At 39.0% G+C, this 14,239-nt stretch overlaps 2 protein-coding genes across 2 annotated transcripts; one reads left to right on the top strand and one right to left on the bottom strand.

The window, feature by feature from the left end:
• Positions 1-2,564: 2,564 nt before the first annotated feature.
• On the bottom strand, positions 2,565-6,427 carry LOC116384877 (caspase-1-like). The gene is made up of 8 exons (XM_031849889.1): positions 6,347-6,427; positions 4,852-5,136; positions 4,623-4,711; positions 4,266-4,442; positions 3,928-4,177; positions 3,693-3,812; positions 3,433-3,542; positions 2,565-3,311 (listed from the first exon to the last, which is right to left on the bottom strand). The coding sequence occupies exons 1-8, from the start codon at positions 6,351-6,353 to the stop codon at positions 3,207-3,209; spliced, it is 1,143 nt and encodes a 380-aa protein (XP_031705749.1). The 5' UTR covers positions 6,354-6,427; the 3' UTR covers positions 2,565-3,206.
• A 2,909-nt stretch (positions 6,428-9,336) lies between these two features.
• On the top strand, positions 9,337-13,571 carry LOC116383240 (F-actin-capping protein subunit alpha-1). The gene is made up of 10 exons (XM_031846939.1): positions 9,337-9,418; positions 10,878-10,941; positions 11,033-11,084; positions 11,183-11,246; positions 11,373-11,579; positions 11,666-11,745; positions 11,892-11,970; positions 12,060-12,131; positions 12,346-12,408; positions 12,607-13,571. The coding sequence occupies exons 1-10, from the start codon at positions 9,383-9,385 to the stop codon at positions 12,745-12,747; spliced, it is 858 nt and encodes a 285-aa protein (XP_031702799.1). The 5' UTR covers positions 9,337-9,382; the 3' UTR covers positions 12,748-13,571.
• The last annotated feature ends 668 nt before the right edge of the window (positions 13,572-14,239 follow it).

Below are 14,239 nucleotides of genomic sequence, written 5' to 3'. Positions count from 1 at the left end.
ACCGGGTCCGTGTACGTTTTGATAGTTTGTTGTATCGTTTAATCGAAAAAATACGAGAGAAACCAAGTCAAATAACGAGCCGATTTGTTTTTTTGCAAATCTCTCTTTTGTTTTGTTTTTTTGAAGAGAGACGCAAAACACGACAGGTATTACGGAAGTAAGAACATGTCTAAATAAAAGTCAAGGCAATACAAGGAGCGAATGCAAGAGAAGTGTTTGTCTATAACGCAAGAAGCACATACCAGGTTAACAATAGAGGGAAATAAATACATGTAAATAGATAAATGTGGGCTGATGGGAGTGTGTTAGCAACATACTACGTGACTGCATGCGCTAATATTCATTTATCCATGTACACAGCAACAATCAAGTTTTCGATGAAACGGTGTATTGTTTTTGACGTAATACAGTTCGTAAGTTTAATCAAAGTCATTTTTGTGTTCACACAGTTGCTGTTTGTACTGATATTTAATTTTCCACCGTATTGTGCTATTGCTTGAGTGAACGCAGAGCATAGACTGAAGTATAAATGTGTTTACCATTTCTACCAGTAGATGACAGTATACGTGTATTTACACCAAAATATTTAGTTATATTTACCTGTGTCTTTGTTAATTATCAATGTTATTGATATAGATCTATTTATTGCAGGTTATTTAATCGGATATTTGATGTTTAGGGTTAATTTGCAACCTAGTTGTACACATTATGTATTTACTTGTTATTTTCATGTCATGGAAGAGTGAGCATGTGTAGTTCATGAAGCAATAAATAATGACAATATAGAGACGTTTGGTTCATTTTTAATAAACACTAAGCATAATTTACCTGTCCTCCACTCTGGACGACACATTCAGGGAGTATGTATATAGTATATGACTTTCATATAATGTGTTACAGAATTCTTTATTAATAAAGTATTAAATATTATTCTGGTTGACTGACAGGCTTTTATTGATGGCTTATGCGAAATTGAAAAACTCAACACCGTTTATTATTGACTACTAACATTTCTAAGTGCAGACATGATGATTTATTAAATTTACATTGAGAAACTTATGCATTTTTATCCAATAAATAATTTGTATCAACTCATTTATCACAAAGCAAAAGTAAGTCAATATATCTGCTGGCAAACTAAAGTTAAAAATATAAAGAAACTTATGTGAACTCTTGTGAACACAAACAACTGATCGGTCCGTGTACATTTTGATAGTCTGAAAACACAGAAATGCCATGGGTTTACTCGTTTTTCGTTTTAAGCCAAAAATGGAAAAACGGAAATTCACAGTCGTATTTCCGTCTGTGATCAGAAAAGGTCAGCCAGATATTGTACCTGTCTCCATCTCCTTCTAGAGTACAGGTCCTCTTTCTTGAACGTTCCAGAAGGCATGACAGGGTTGGTTTTAAGTATAAGCAAATTATTAGGTGTTAAAGGTTCCACATCATTCAAGTCATTTGTTATTGTTGTGATGGGTCTATCATTCATTATAGCTTCCACCTCACAAGGCCTCATCATCCAGAACTTGTTCTTTTACCACAGATCACAGAATTTTCTTTAGTGACTTAATTAGTCTCCCATATGCCTCCGTGGTGAGCACCTGCTGCCGGGTTGAATAACCACTATATTCCTTCTTGGAGTAGATGTCTTTGGATTTTGTCATAATTTAGTTATTTTAATGAGCGTTCCAGCTCCTTTTGTGCACCAACAAAATTTGTACCTTGATCTGATCTGATGGTTTTTACGGTACCAGTGCGACATAGAAATCTGCGTATTGCATTGATGCAGGAGTTTCCAAACTAGCCACCTCAAGATGGATTGCACGGCTAGTAAGGAATGTAAAGATCACACGCCACCGTTTTACATTGGTCTGACCTCGCCTTATCTCAAAAGGTCCAAAATAGTCCATGCCAACTGAAGTGAAAGGTGGAAAATCTGGCATCACACGGTCCTGTGGAAGATCTGCCATTTTTTTGCTCTCCTACTTCAGACTGCATTCGTAAACTTTTTGGGTAAGTTTATGGGATTCTTAGCGTTTACTGGCATAGCTGATCTGTTAATCCTTCCCCCCACTCTCAGGACACCTTCATCTAGGCTGGGATCCATTTGGGGTTAATGCAGTCCATTGTCTAATTTTCCTTTATTTCAGCAGGTAGAAGCCTTTGGACAGCAACATGAGCATCTTTGAATTCATTGAGTGTCATCTTAAATTGTGCAAAGGTTAGTACAGTCTTTGTAGTCTTTGTGGTGGCCTGTTCTTTGTTCTTCTGACATACTCGGCCACGTTACGGGGCTCCGTTTCTCGACTCACACCTTAAAGAGTCCAAATGATAACTCTGCAGATGTTGATTCCATTGCCGTCATTTGATCGGATTATTTTCACTTTCAACAAACTTAACAAACACATAATAAGTCTAACGTGAGGTCAAAGACTGCAGATGCCCCGTTCTACAAGTAGGAAAAGAACAGAGACTCAGTCCCACCCCTTCCTCTTATCACAGCTGATCCTCATCAGATTAATAACTATAGTTCCCAAAGTAAAAATAATTAATCTGAATACGAATTTAATTATTACATTTTATATTTTATTGTATGTTGCCTTGGCCATATAGAGAATAAAAAATGGATTTCATACATTTCAAGGCAGGTGTGTTTTAAAATGTGGTGGAAGAACTGGGAGCCTGGTGCAGGCAATCATTCAATATCCTGTTAAATAGTTATATGACGTCCATGAAGCAACCTGTTGAATACAAGTTGATGAAAATTCTCCATTAATTCAAAGGCTTACATACTGTTATTTATATATAAAAAAATGTAATTGTATTTGATCATATTAGTTGTATCATGGATGGATTATGACACAAAGGGCCCCTGGACACAGACAAGCTTCCCCACCGCCACAAACAAAAGGGCAAAACACCAAGACTAAAAGAGACTCAAATCAACTGTGAACGATGCAGACGTATCTTTGTATTTTCTATTGTCTATTTGCGTCTCCTTGTTGTTTCTTTGAAGTCATTTTACATGTCTTTGAAACTATTTTGCATCTCTTTTCTCTGTCCTTTGGTCCCCAGGCCTGTGACCGATAGGCCCATTCAGTAAATCATTAATACGTTTTATCTATTCACAAAGTAGTATCTCAATTGCACACATCATTTAAAATGTGGCTACAAGTCTGTGTTATCAAACAGAAGTGAATCCTGCCTCAGAGGCCTGGAAAGAAGTAGAAGCGCCTTGTCAGAGTGCATCTGTCTTTGGTCGGCATCTGCCTTTCGTTTTGATGGGAAAATTCTTCAAAGCGTCGCATGACCTGTGTGGTTGAAAGAAACATTGTATGAAATTAAGCAAGAGACGAATGAAACAAGAGCATCATCATTGCTGCTCTCTATGTGGTGTCGTTGCCTCACTGACTGATATTACTTTCCACTTACTTTTCTGAAAAGTTTCTCAATGTCGTCCTTATGTGCGTAGGTGTTAAATACCCCAGCAATATACTGGATGAAAAGAGACCCATGAACCGGATGTCTGTATGAGACAGTATCTGGAGGAAAAGCATACAGAAACAGGTCATATGTTTTGTTTTTATTACATCAAGTAACTATTCTTAGCTGATTTCAATGCAGCTTATTGATATTAATCTTCAATGTGTTATGAGGTGTAGAATAATCTAATAACATTTAAATGAACTGACCAGGGGTGCAGGAAAGAAAAGAAGTGAAGTCTTTTTCTTTGTTTACAGATCGCAAACCAGCATTATCACAGACCACAGCTGCGTTTGCACCATCTCTAACAAGCACTGATCCTTCTTCCTCTGAAACACATGTGGCATATTTTTAATACAGTGCACTTAGACAACAAAGGAGACATAAGCAGACTCCTACATTAATGTATATTAATGTTTGTTCTCTCTGTGAGAATAGAGTCACCTCCTCTGCAGGCCTGGATCATGATGATCTTGGGTTTGTTCAGCAGCGCTGGACATTTCTCTGGGCCCAAGTGTTTGTAAATGTTGTTGATGGGGAACTCATCTGGTCTTTCATTATCAGATATCTCCTTTTTCCAGCCGACACCGAGGACAGCTCCCGGTTTCCCATGTGACATGATAACCACCAACACACTGTCTGTCTCTTTGAGTTTGGGATGTTTAGAGAACTCATTTAGAGCATCATCTATTGCCTGTGACAACACAAAAAGACAAACATCAGTATCACTAAATCAACCAGACACAAAAAAATATATTTTATTTCCCTTTTTATAATAGTACCTTTCCTGTGAGGTTTGTGTGTTTCACCACCTCGTATCCCAGAGCTGTGAGCAGTTTCTCCATGTTCGCCTCATCCTTCTCAGCTCCATTTCTGTTTAATGTCTCATCAGTAAACTTTATGTTAGTGATGAGCAGGGCCACACGATTGCTCATGGAATGTTTGGCCGCTGGGTAAATCTGAAAAACAGAAGTATAACAAATGTATGTATCATTTCAAATTTGTCTGTAAATATTGTAGACTTTCTTAAGAGAACTATTTTTCCCACTTGTGAAACAACACCTTTCTATCAAGGTCAAGTACACTAAGATGTACAGGAACCTATTTAATACTTGATATGGCTTTTATGAAGGACTCACATCTCTATCATTCAGTTTCTCTCTCCAGAAAGCCTCGCTGGTACGGATGACTGTGGTTGACCATTGCTGCTTCGTCTGTGGCTCTGCAGCTACAGCAAAACATTTCTGTTTAAAACGGTGTTCTTCTTTCTCTGTAATACACCTCTATTCATGACAGCGTCAAAGAATGATATTAGTTTGATTCAAAATAGGGTGACGGTCTCACTATAGCTAAAATATGTCAGCTCACCCGGCTGAGCAGGTTGACCAGAGGACAGACCCAGTTCAGAGTGAAGGAAAGGATCCCTGTTTTGGAGGTGAGCGATCATCTTCCTGCTGGCTTCGTCTCCTTTCTTCCTCACCATGTCAATGAGACTGCGTGCTTTTTTTGCTGTGGTACTGTTCTCCTCAAGTACGGATTCTATCTCGCCATCATTCAAGACACCATCTTGTAAAAGGTCGTCCAGGAGCTGGTCAATCACTACTTTGTGGGCCTTTCCCACAAACGTACTCCTCACATTGGCAAGCTCCTTACCTAGAAGAGGTGATAGGAAGCAAAAGAAAACACACAGCTCAAAAGTTTTGATTTAAACAGAGGTACTAACATGAATAAGACATAAGGGATATATGTTATTTAGTATATCCTCGTTGATATAAATGGAGTGAACACAACAGAGACACCTGTGATTATAAGGTAATACAATTCATCACCACCACAAAATACATCATCTCAAAATTATACAAAAACTAAAAATTATAACATTGATGAATTTTAATTTATTGCGTGACTATTGTATTTTAACTGCATTCGTTTTTGATAAGTGTACCTATATACTGGCATCTGAGTGTATAATAATGTTTTAAAAAACTAATTATGTGAATTAGTGTGAGTTAGGAATCATTGATGATCCAATAAGTGTTAACTAATCATATAAACTCACAGTGACTTGGTCCTTTATTAATAGTGAGTTCATGATACATCCTGCATTAGATTATCACGGTGCATTACTGCAGCGCGTGTTTATAACCTTGTTGTACAGTGTAACCATCAATCTATACGTTTTTAATATTAATATACATTTGTGTTCAAATAGTTATGCAACACTTCGCGATAGTATACTGTGAGTAATTATGTTGCGGTTGCGGAAGATTGACTGTGGTTTGTGCCCTTCCTCCCCACGGTGTGGAGAAGAAGAAGGCTTTCTTACTTCACTTGAGATGCTGAAGACTAAAATATGCTTTGGTAAAAATGTCACATCATATATGAGTTATTAGACCATCAGTGATCGAAATGTGAACCGAAGTCTATTTAACTTTTCGTCTGACCCTTTTATTGGCTGACCTGTGTAGGCTACTTTGGACATTTCAGCTCCATAAACTCGCGTTTACAGTTTGCCAGAACACACTCTTGAAACGACATTGAGCGGGCTATGAATGTATGTAAAACATGTCACAGTTGTATATGGACTTATCAACATAATAGGGCGGGCATTAGCGCCAGCAAAGTGAAACTAATACGTGGCACACACACAAACATGCAGAATGATCCAGATTTTCCTTTAACAGACTTTGTTAATCAAAGGAAGTGTAAAATATCTTATTTCTAACCCCTCATTGCGCAGACCACTTACAGTAAATACGGCTCCAATAGATTTGAGTCGACTGACTGATCGCCCGCATATCAACGCCAACATACAGCAAAGTTATGGTCACTTGTAAAGTGCATTTAGAGCGTGATCTCTTACCTGCCATCTCTCAAATCTCGTGTCACACAATGTTTTAACTGCAGTCTGCGAGTCACACAGCCTTTATGCAGAAACGGCCCCTGAACAAAAACCGCGGGTGTCGCCCACTAGTTGAGATTGCATGATGTTTCCGGTTCTACGAGAAACCGACTTTATATTATCAGTACTACTACGTACACTTACAGTCGGTATTACTGCTGCAAGCTCAGTGTGTTTTTTTATAAAGAGAGCCATTGCTCCAAATGGTGTAACCAGCTCTTTGTGGTATTAAACCACATTTGAAATAGTTGACACTCTAATGAACCGTAAACAATAAAACAGGATTCTGTGCGCATCTTCCAGCAGCATGCAGCTAAACTCTGCTCATAAACTTCCAAAACAGACAGGCTAACAAAAAGGCAAACACACATAGTAACCTATATAATCAACATGGAATACAATTATCATTTAATAATTAGTTTATATGAATTATTATGAATAAATAAATTCATTAGGAGTAATTTTGAGCTTCGTAAGAGATGTTTGTGTCGTGTTTTCCATACTTCTGTTAACTTGTTTACGTTTATACTTATTTTACATCCTTATTTTCAGCCCAATGGTGAAGTTTTTCCGGACCATAAGTGTTTTTTTTTGCCTAAACCTAACAGGTTTACTCTAACAACTTGGCATAAAATGACATGCGAAAAACAATACATGACTGAATACATTTTCTCAACACAACAAGACATATACACTTTTATTTTCATTTTTTAAACTTTTTAAGGAAATCATGAATTTACCTGTCAAAAACTGATGTCATTCCTCAAAGTTAGGCAATTGTTTTATCACAATAATAACACACTGACACAAACCTTTCCTCTGGCTACAAGTGAATGTGTAGCCAGCCAGTGTCTTAATAGAAGAGGCTTCACATTTTGGGAGAGCAACAGTTGCCTTTACCTTTATCTGGTATCCTTTTCACAGAATATGGTACCAATCAAAATCCAGCCCACAAATAAGATTAAAAGATTATATATTTAATTAAAAGGAGACCTCTGCTCTGTGCACTCTCCCCAGGATTCTTTTGACGCAGTGGGCTACTTCCATTTGGCTCTGGCAGCGGCCCTGGAGGACCAAGCTAACCCAGAGGCTCTGTATGTGGTGTACATGAAGCTGGCCGAGATCTGGGTGGAGAGGAAGGCGCTGCTGTTGGAGAGGGGAACATGAAGGATGCAGTCACGGAGCCGGGCCAAAAGAAGGACGAGGACTCTGGTGCTGATATGGAGCGTACGGAAAGTTTGCTGAAGACAAACTGCATTTTCATTTCACCTGAAAATGGAAAACGTGAAGATAAGTTTGCTTCCAAGAACTGGTATAATTCACAGAGACACAGAGGATGGATGTACAGACACTAATATTGGAGATAATCACAATAATCTTGATGCAGGTGGCCCTCTTGTGGACGCCTTTGGGTCTGAGACAGAAACCATCACAGTCAGTCATACACTCACAGTATGTTCAACAAGTCCTTACAGCCAAGGAGCAGATCTCAGACTCCTGCGGCTCCAATGACACTTTACAAACTCACCAGACTCAAACAGATGGGAAAGACTTTGACACTGACTACCACACGCCCAGTCAGTTACCTGATAATCACAAAAGTGACATCACAAGACACACAGATTCTGATATTCAGGATGAACAAAACACCCCCTAAAGAAACGTATGTGCATGCAGATCCGATTAAAAAAGATATCAGTCTTGAGGACAATCAGTTTGTTACTGACCGAACAGAGACTGTTGGCATAGACACTGATGAAGCTGTAAGTGTGGACGACTACACAGAGAAATTAGATAAATGTGAACATAGTCGTTACATTCTTCACTGACATATCCTGTGTCTGGTCACATGTTTCTTGACCAGCACATTGACTCCAATGTCCCAGCCACATGGCACTTATTGTAGGAAAGATGATGTCAATAAATTAAGTTTTCGGAGGATTAGTGACTCTAAAGCATGGGCCTTTACATTCTTTTGTTATGGCAGTTCAATGTGCCTGTTGTATATGTTTTCTAAATGTACGTTTTTGTATCTCTTTATAAAATCAATAAATCAGACAACGTTTATTGAGGTAAATTAGAAAGGAGAAAGGAGTAGAAAGGAGTTGCTGTTGTCGTCAGTTGATGTCTAATGTTATGGAGTGATGACCTGATGTAAAGATGACTAGACTGTTTTTGGCAAGATTACCTGTAATACATGATTGTATCGATTCAATAGATTTGTTGTCAAATACAAAAGGGAGAACATTTGCGTCAGCAAATTTATTTATACTGTGTATAAGAAGATACTATCGAAACCATCCTAACACATCAGCAGACTGACTTAGATTGAACTAAATCATGTGACGTATAACTTCTCCATGGGCTGGGCTCATGCCACTTTCATGTCATATCGGAATTATCGTAATTCGGAGGCCTATAGTGTAAATAGCTTGTTTTTCAACATCCAAGACGTAATAACAACTACGTAAATAGCATATTTCTAAAAGTTCCAAAATAAGCTATTTATATCAAAATAGCGTGTGTCGTAAAACCAAACAAACATCGATACCGGTCGTCTGTCCCATCCATCCCACGTGTCGTGAACGCGTCGCAGTTGCCAGGTTGGGATTTTATCAGCTTCAGTTTGTATGTGCAAGTAATATTTGGTATCTTAACCCAATATACACTTATTGAGATAGATAATATAAATACACATTAATTGCGAGCTTCACTTAAAAGATAATATGTTATATAATTATGTAACACATTGATTTAGTTGAGAATTCAGTCATTTAAAAACATATCGGAGATTTTTTTTGTCGTTCATTCGAACATGTATTGATCTAAGTTGTTTCTATTTCAGTAAACGTATGTATTGAACATTGAACACTCAGCATGGACAGTGAGCTCCGCCACCACAGCCAGGCTTCCGGGTTGGGTCGTGTTCGTGCGGGGAGGAGTCACGCATACCTGGCAACATCGACAGTCGCTTTGTCAACGCTTCATTGAGCCAAGATGGCAGATTTCGAAGAGCTCAGCGATGAAGAGAAGGTATTACTTTATAAATTCATACTGATTATTATATTACCCTCAACATGTGCCGTGAACAATAACAGTGCTTTATGAAACACATACCATGTAGCATGGATTGCCAAACGGACCGTATAAGGTGTCTGTTGGTGGAGCTAGCGAGGCTAAAACTAAGGCAGTGTATCTGACAGTTGTTGTAACTGTTACTTGCATGGTGTTCCTGTGCACAAACACATAATATAAGTTAGCTAATGTATGTGAGCCCGCCCCTTTGTTGATTAAACATGACATATGTGCGCGGCTGAGCTTGATGTCCGATTTAACGTGTTTGGAATAGTTGGAAATGATGAGCTAACGTTGATGCTAAATGGAAGGAAGTAGATGTACTTCCTGCATTTACAGTGAGGATAATGGCAGTGCCTCGGCACTGTAACACCACCCACACCCAGTTCACTACAGCTCAATGTAGCTGCTTATACTCGTCTGTATCACATCCGAAGTTGAAGTTAGTCGCTCATGTTACACGAGTGTGCAGGTATTTAGTGTTTCGCTTGTATGCCTGCAACATTTTGACTCAGACCAGACTCCTCTTAACGCAGTGTTGTTGGGGCTTGGTGTTGCTCCTCATGCTGCGACATGTTGTAAAGTAATGCTTTGCATTCCTAAAGCTGATGGTGTGACAGGAGCTTACACTGTCAAGCATTACTGCAATGCAACTTTAAAACATATGTAACAAGTCAGTGTAATGAAAGGATTGAAATGCCTCTATGTTACCCTTTTATTAGCTATTTGCCTCTGCTAGTATCTCTATCAGACATGAGCTCACATCGTTGAGCTGCATGGTGGAGAGTCTGAGCCCCGGAGGGATTTCTGGGCTCTGAATGGAGTAACTTTTTCTGGAGCATGGTCACATTAGGCTACTCATTGTTGTGCCCTTTAAGCGGGACAGCCCATTGTAGGTCAATGCCAGCTGCAGCCTGGAGGCAAATACATGACACTGTCTGCTTGACAGACGGTATCACCGGCATGGCCTCACTGTAATGTGACATTAGGATGTCACAAATGAGTCCAATGTCTTCACCCTGCGGCTTTGACACCACATGCTTACACTTGCATTCTGGCTGCTAAGAAAAGCCCTTGGGCGACATACCCCGTTTGCCATCTAAGGAGTGGCCAAAATAGAGCTAACAACCCTGTGGCCAAGGAAGATAGCAGACTGCTCTCTGCTTCACTCTAGTGGCTATTTGCAAGTTTTTCCCATTTCTCCTGTACATAAACCTACTATATCTCAAAGGAGAATAAATTAGCTGGATATTCCCAAAAAACACCAGCTTTGGCAAGAGAGGAGACTGTTGTTTTTCTGCTCTACCACAGTTTACTTAAGCAAGAGGGGAACTGAACCGATAAGTTACACACTGTATATCGTGATAATGTGTTTCCTCTTTTAAGTTTCATGACAAGATATTTTATTTACTTCTAGGTCCGTATTGCAGCTAATTTTGTGATGCACTCTCCCCCAGGGGAGTTCAATGAAGTCTTCAATGGTGAGCACTGTTTGTGAGTAACGTCTTTAGGACTACTTGCGCTTTAATGTGAATGGAAACAATTTGTGAATGCTCTTCTTCTCTTTTTCAGATGTGCGAATACTGCTCAACAATGATAACCTTCTCAGAGAGGGAGCGGCTCAGTAAGTTTCATAATTTTCTTTTTTTTAATATGTAGTAAAAAAAAAATTATATTCTGGATGTACGTGCAAATTGTGGTTGTGTTATTTCTGTGATATAGCGCCTTCGCCCAGTACAACATGGATCAGTTCATTCTTGCAAAGATTGATGGATATGAAGATCAGGCAAGCTTTTTCTTCAAAAAAAAATGAATTGCTTTATCTCATTGAACCCACTAAAATGTCAATATCATTGTTCTACGTCATAAAGACGATTCCCGAGTAACAGGCAGGTTTGTCTGTCCCCTGAAGGTCCTGATAACGGAGCATGGAGACCTGGGGAACGGTCGCTTCTTTGACCCTCACAACAAGATCTCCTTCAAGTTTGACCACCTGAGAAAGGAAGCCAGTGACCCACAGCCCCACGACGGCGGGTCAGCTCTCAAGTCTTGGAGAGACGCCTGCGATTCTGCCCTGAGGGCCTACGTCAAGGAGCACTACCCCAGTGGAGTTTGCACCGTAAGAAGGCTCTCCTAGTCTGCATGGCCATAGTTGGCAATACACGCAATGAATCACCCGCTCATCGTGTTTTTGATCTGCTTCAGGTTTATGGGAAAACAATTGATGGCCAGCAGACCATCATCGCTTGTATCCAGGGCCATCAATTCGAGCCTAAAAACTTCTGGTAATTTGATAGAGGACAATGATCTCATTTTAAACTCTTTAATCAAATTCACTAAGACAATTCTGTTGCTGCAGCGTGGAGGCAGTGTGTTGTGGTGTTTCGGGATCGTTTTTTCAAGTGTACTCTTTTACTTTTTCTGTTTCCAGGAACGGTTGCTGCCGGTCTGAATGGAAGTTCAGTGTCTCGCAATCTACAGCACAAGTGGTCGGAGTCTTGAAAATACAGGTATGTTGAGTAATTAACACGGTAGTTTGAACTCCGCTGTAAAGTTCTCTTTGTTTCACTGTTTGCGTCTCCTCTTTCCTCATGTCCAGGTACATTATTACGAGGATGGAAATGTGCAACTGGTCAGCCATAAAGACGTACAGGAATCGCTGACTGTGTCTGTAAGTATGTTAACATATTAATAGTTTTTCTATTTAAGAGCGATATAAGTAAGCTGAAGACTCTTGTTTAACCATGGTCAGACAAAGGTAAGTATTGATTATCCAGAATCAAGTAGAAAATCATTGAATGGAATTATTTGAGTATTTTTACATTTGATTTATGTTGATGTGTGTTTGAGTTGTTTAATTAACCCACAAATGTATGTTCTGGCAGAATGAGAGCCAAACTGCAAAAGAGCTTGTGAAAATAATTGAGGATGCAGAGAATGAGTACCAGGTATGTGGGAGTTAAGAAAAACAAGAGTTGCCCCCCCGTATGTGGATGAAACATTTTTATTATTGTGCCATACATAGTATACAAGACACAACACATGCGTGTAAGCCAGATACAGAATACTGCTCACACATTTACAAACACTGCCACAAAAGTCAATGTTACTCATGCCTGACGTGCTCGTCTTTGATTGTCCTTCAGGTGGCCATCAGTGAGAACTATCAGACCATGTCGGACACCACGTTCAAAGCCTTACGCAGACAGCTCCCAGTCACCCGCACCAAGATCGACTGGAACAAGATCCTCAGCTACAAGATTGGCAAAGAGATGCAGAATGCTTAGAGGACAAAGAGGCTGATTGGGTTACGACACGCAAATCGGGGAGAAGCCGATGCTCGCGCAGACATGTGTGACTCAACGTAACGTGCCGTATGTCCTGCTAAAACAGACATTTGTTCGAGGGGGTTTAACAGAGAATGACAGCTTCCGTTATGCACTACGAGGAGATGCCTTCATTTTACAAAGACGTTGAGTGATGTTACTCTCGCTCATTTGCAAACCTATAACTTTTTTTAAAAAACAAACAAATAATGCCTTTAGTAACACTGTGAAAGTTTGGTTGTTTACCTGCTATTCAAATTCTCAGTCACATGTTACACACACTTAGTTTCTGATCCCTCAGTGCTTCAAAATGGACACATTCTCCCAAAACCCCTTGAATTTCATGTAGCAACTAATTTACACTCTATATAACATAACTGATATTCTTCAAGAGCTTCCAATACCTCCTATAGTTTCTTATTAACAGAGGGCAAATACTGTATGCAATTCGATATATTAACTGAGCGGCACTTTAAGGCACCAAATTTCATGACATCTGAAGATCTCATCTGTTTAGACGTATGTATCCCTCTGGATCCAGGGTTGTAGCCAAAGCTTCATTTTTTTCCCATTCACTGACCATATTTTGTCTTCCCTCCTTGAAGGTCTTTCACTTCTCCTTGTTGTTGAGAGACATTTTTGGTGATAATCCCTTTATACCGCCCTGAGCTGATACAGTATTGGTGTCCTCCTAAAAGCTGTTTGCCTTTAGCTTTTGCTATATTTTTTATACAAACTGTAAGTACATTTATTGTTCATGAAATAAAAATATGATCTTCAAGCAATGGTGATCGCTTGTGTTTTACATCATGTATGGAGTTTCTTTTAGAGAGCCTGGACACCAGATGTTTTCATCTGGGCTCTGCGAATTTGAGGCAGTTATTGACCTGAGGACTTTACACTCTAACATGTTCTTGTTTTTTTAAGACTCAATTTGACTGCTTTTTCAGTAAAAGACGGTATTAATTGAAATAAAATTAGCTGTGTGTTTCAAATTTCATTGAGGTTTGCATTATAATGAAGAATATACAGTATTTACATTTCATGTTACATGTCAATAACTAAGTATGAAGAATGAAGAATATAATTCTAGTGGTTCTGTGTCAGCATTTAGCTAGGACATATTATAAACATCTATCCCTATATACAGCAACAATGTTGATCTTTTCTGATGATTATAGACCAAACGATTGATTGAAAATATTAGATGATAAAATAATTAAAGTAATTGTCAGTTGCAGCCCTAACTCTGATTAATTAAAAACCCCAGTGTTCTCTGGTCCCAAACTTCATTATGTGAAAATGTACTGCTTTTCACCGTTATAATGCAAATTAAAAATATTTGGGTTTTTGGACAAAAAACATTTACAAAGAACTCACTTTAAAGTAATCCATGAAAACATATTAATACAAATCAATAGATTAACGTTACGTTATTTATCTTTTGACATGA

The sequence above is a fragment of the Anarrhichthys ocellatus genome, unplaced genomic scaffold, assembly GCF_004355925.1.
Source record: "Anarrhichthys ocellatus isolate YVR2014 unplaced genomic scaffold, GSC_Weel_1.0 scaffold1, whole genome shotgun sequence".
NCBI classification, from domain to species: Eukaryota; Metazoa; Chordata; class Actinopteri; order Perciformes; family Anarhichadidae; genus Anarrhichthys; species Anarrhichthys ocellatus.
The sequence above is the reverse complement of the archived record's forward strand: the minus strand, read 5'-3'. Positions and strand labels throughout refer to the sequence as shown.

Excerpts from the sequence above, each read along its gene's own strand:
- LOC116384877 (XM_031849889.1), bottom strand. Across the intron at positions 4,712-4,851 it reads TGGTCAACCTGCTCAGCCGG|CTGCAGAGCCACAGACGAAG; the intron begins GTGAGCTGACAT and ends GTTTTGCTGTAG. Across the intron at positions 3,813-3,927 it reads GATCCAGGCCTGCAGAGGAG|AGGAAGAAGGATCAGTGCTT; the intron begins GTGACTCTATTC and ends CATGTGTTTCAG.
- LOC116383240 (XM_031846939.1), top strand. The coding sequence starts at position 9,383 with ATGGCAGATTTCGAAGAGCTCAGCGATGAAGAGAAG. Across the intron at positions 9,419-10,877 it reads AGCTCAGCGATGAAGAGAAG|GTCCGTATTGCAGCTAATTT; the intron begins GTATTACTTTAT and ends ATTTACTTCTAG. Across the intron at positions 12,132-12,345 it reads AGGAATCGCTGACTGTGTCT|AATGAGAGCCAAACTGCAAA; the intron begins GTAAGTATGTTA and ends ATGTTCTGGCAG.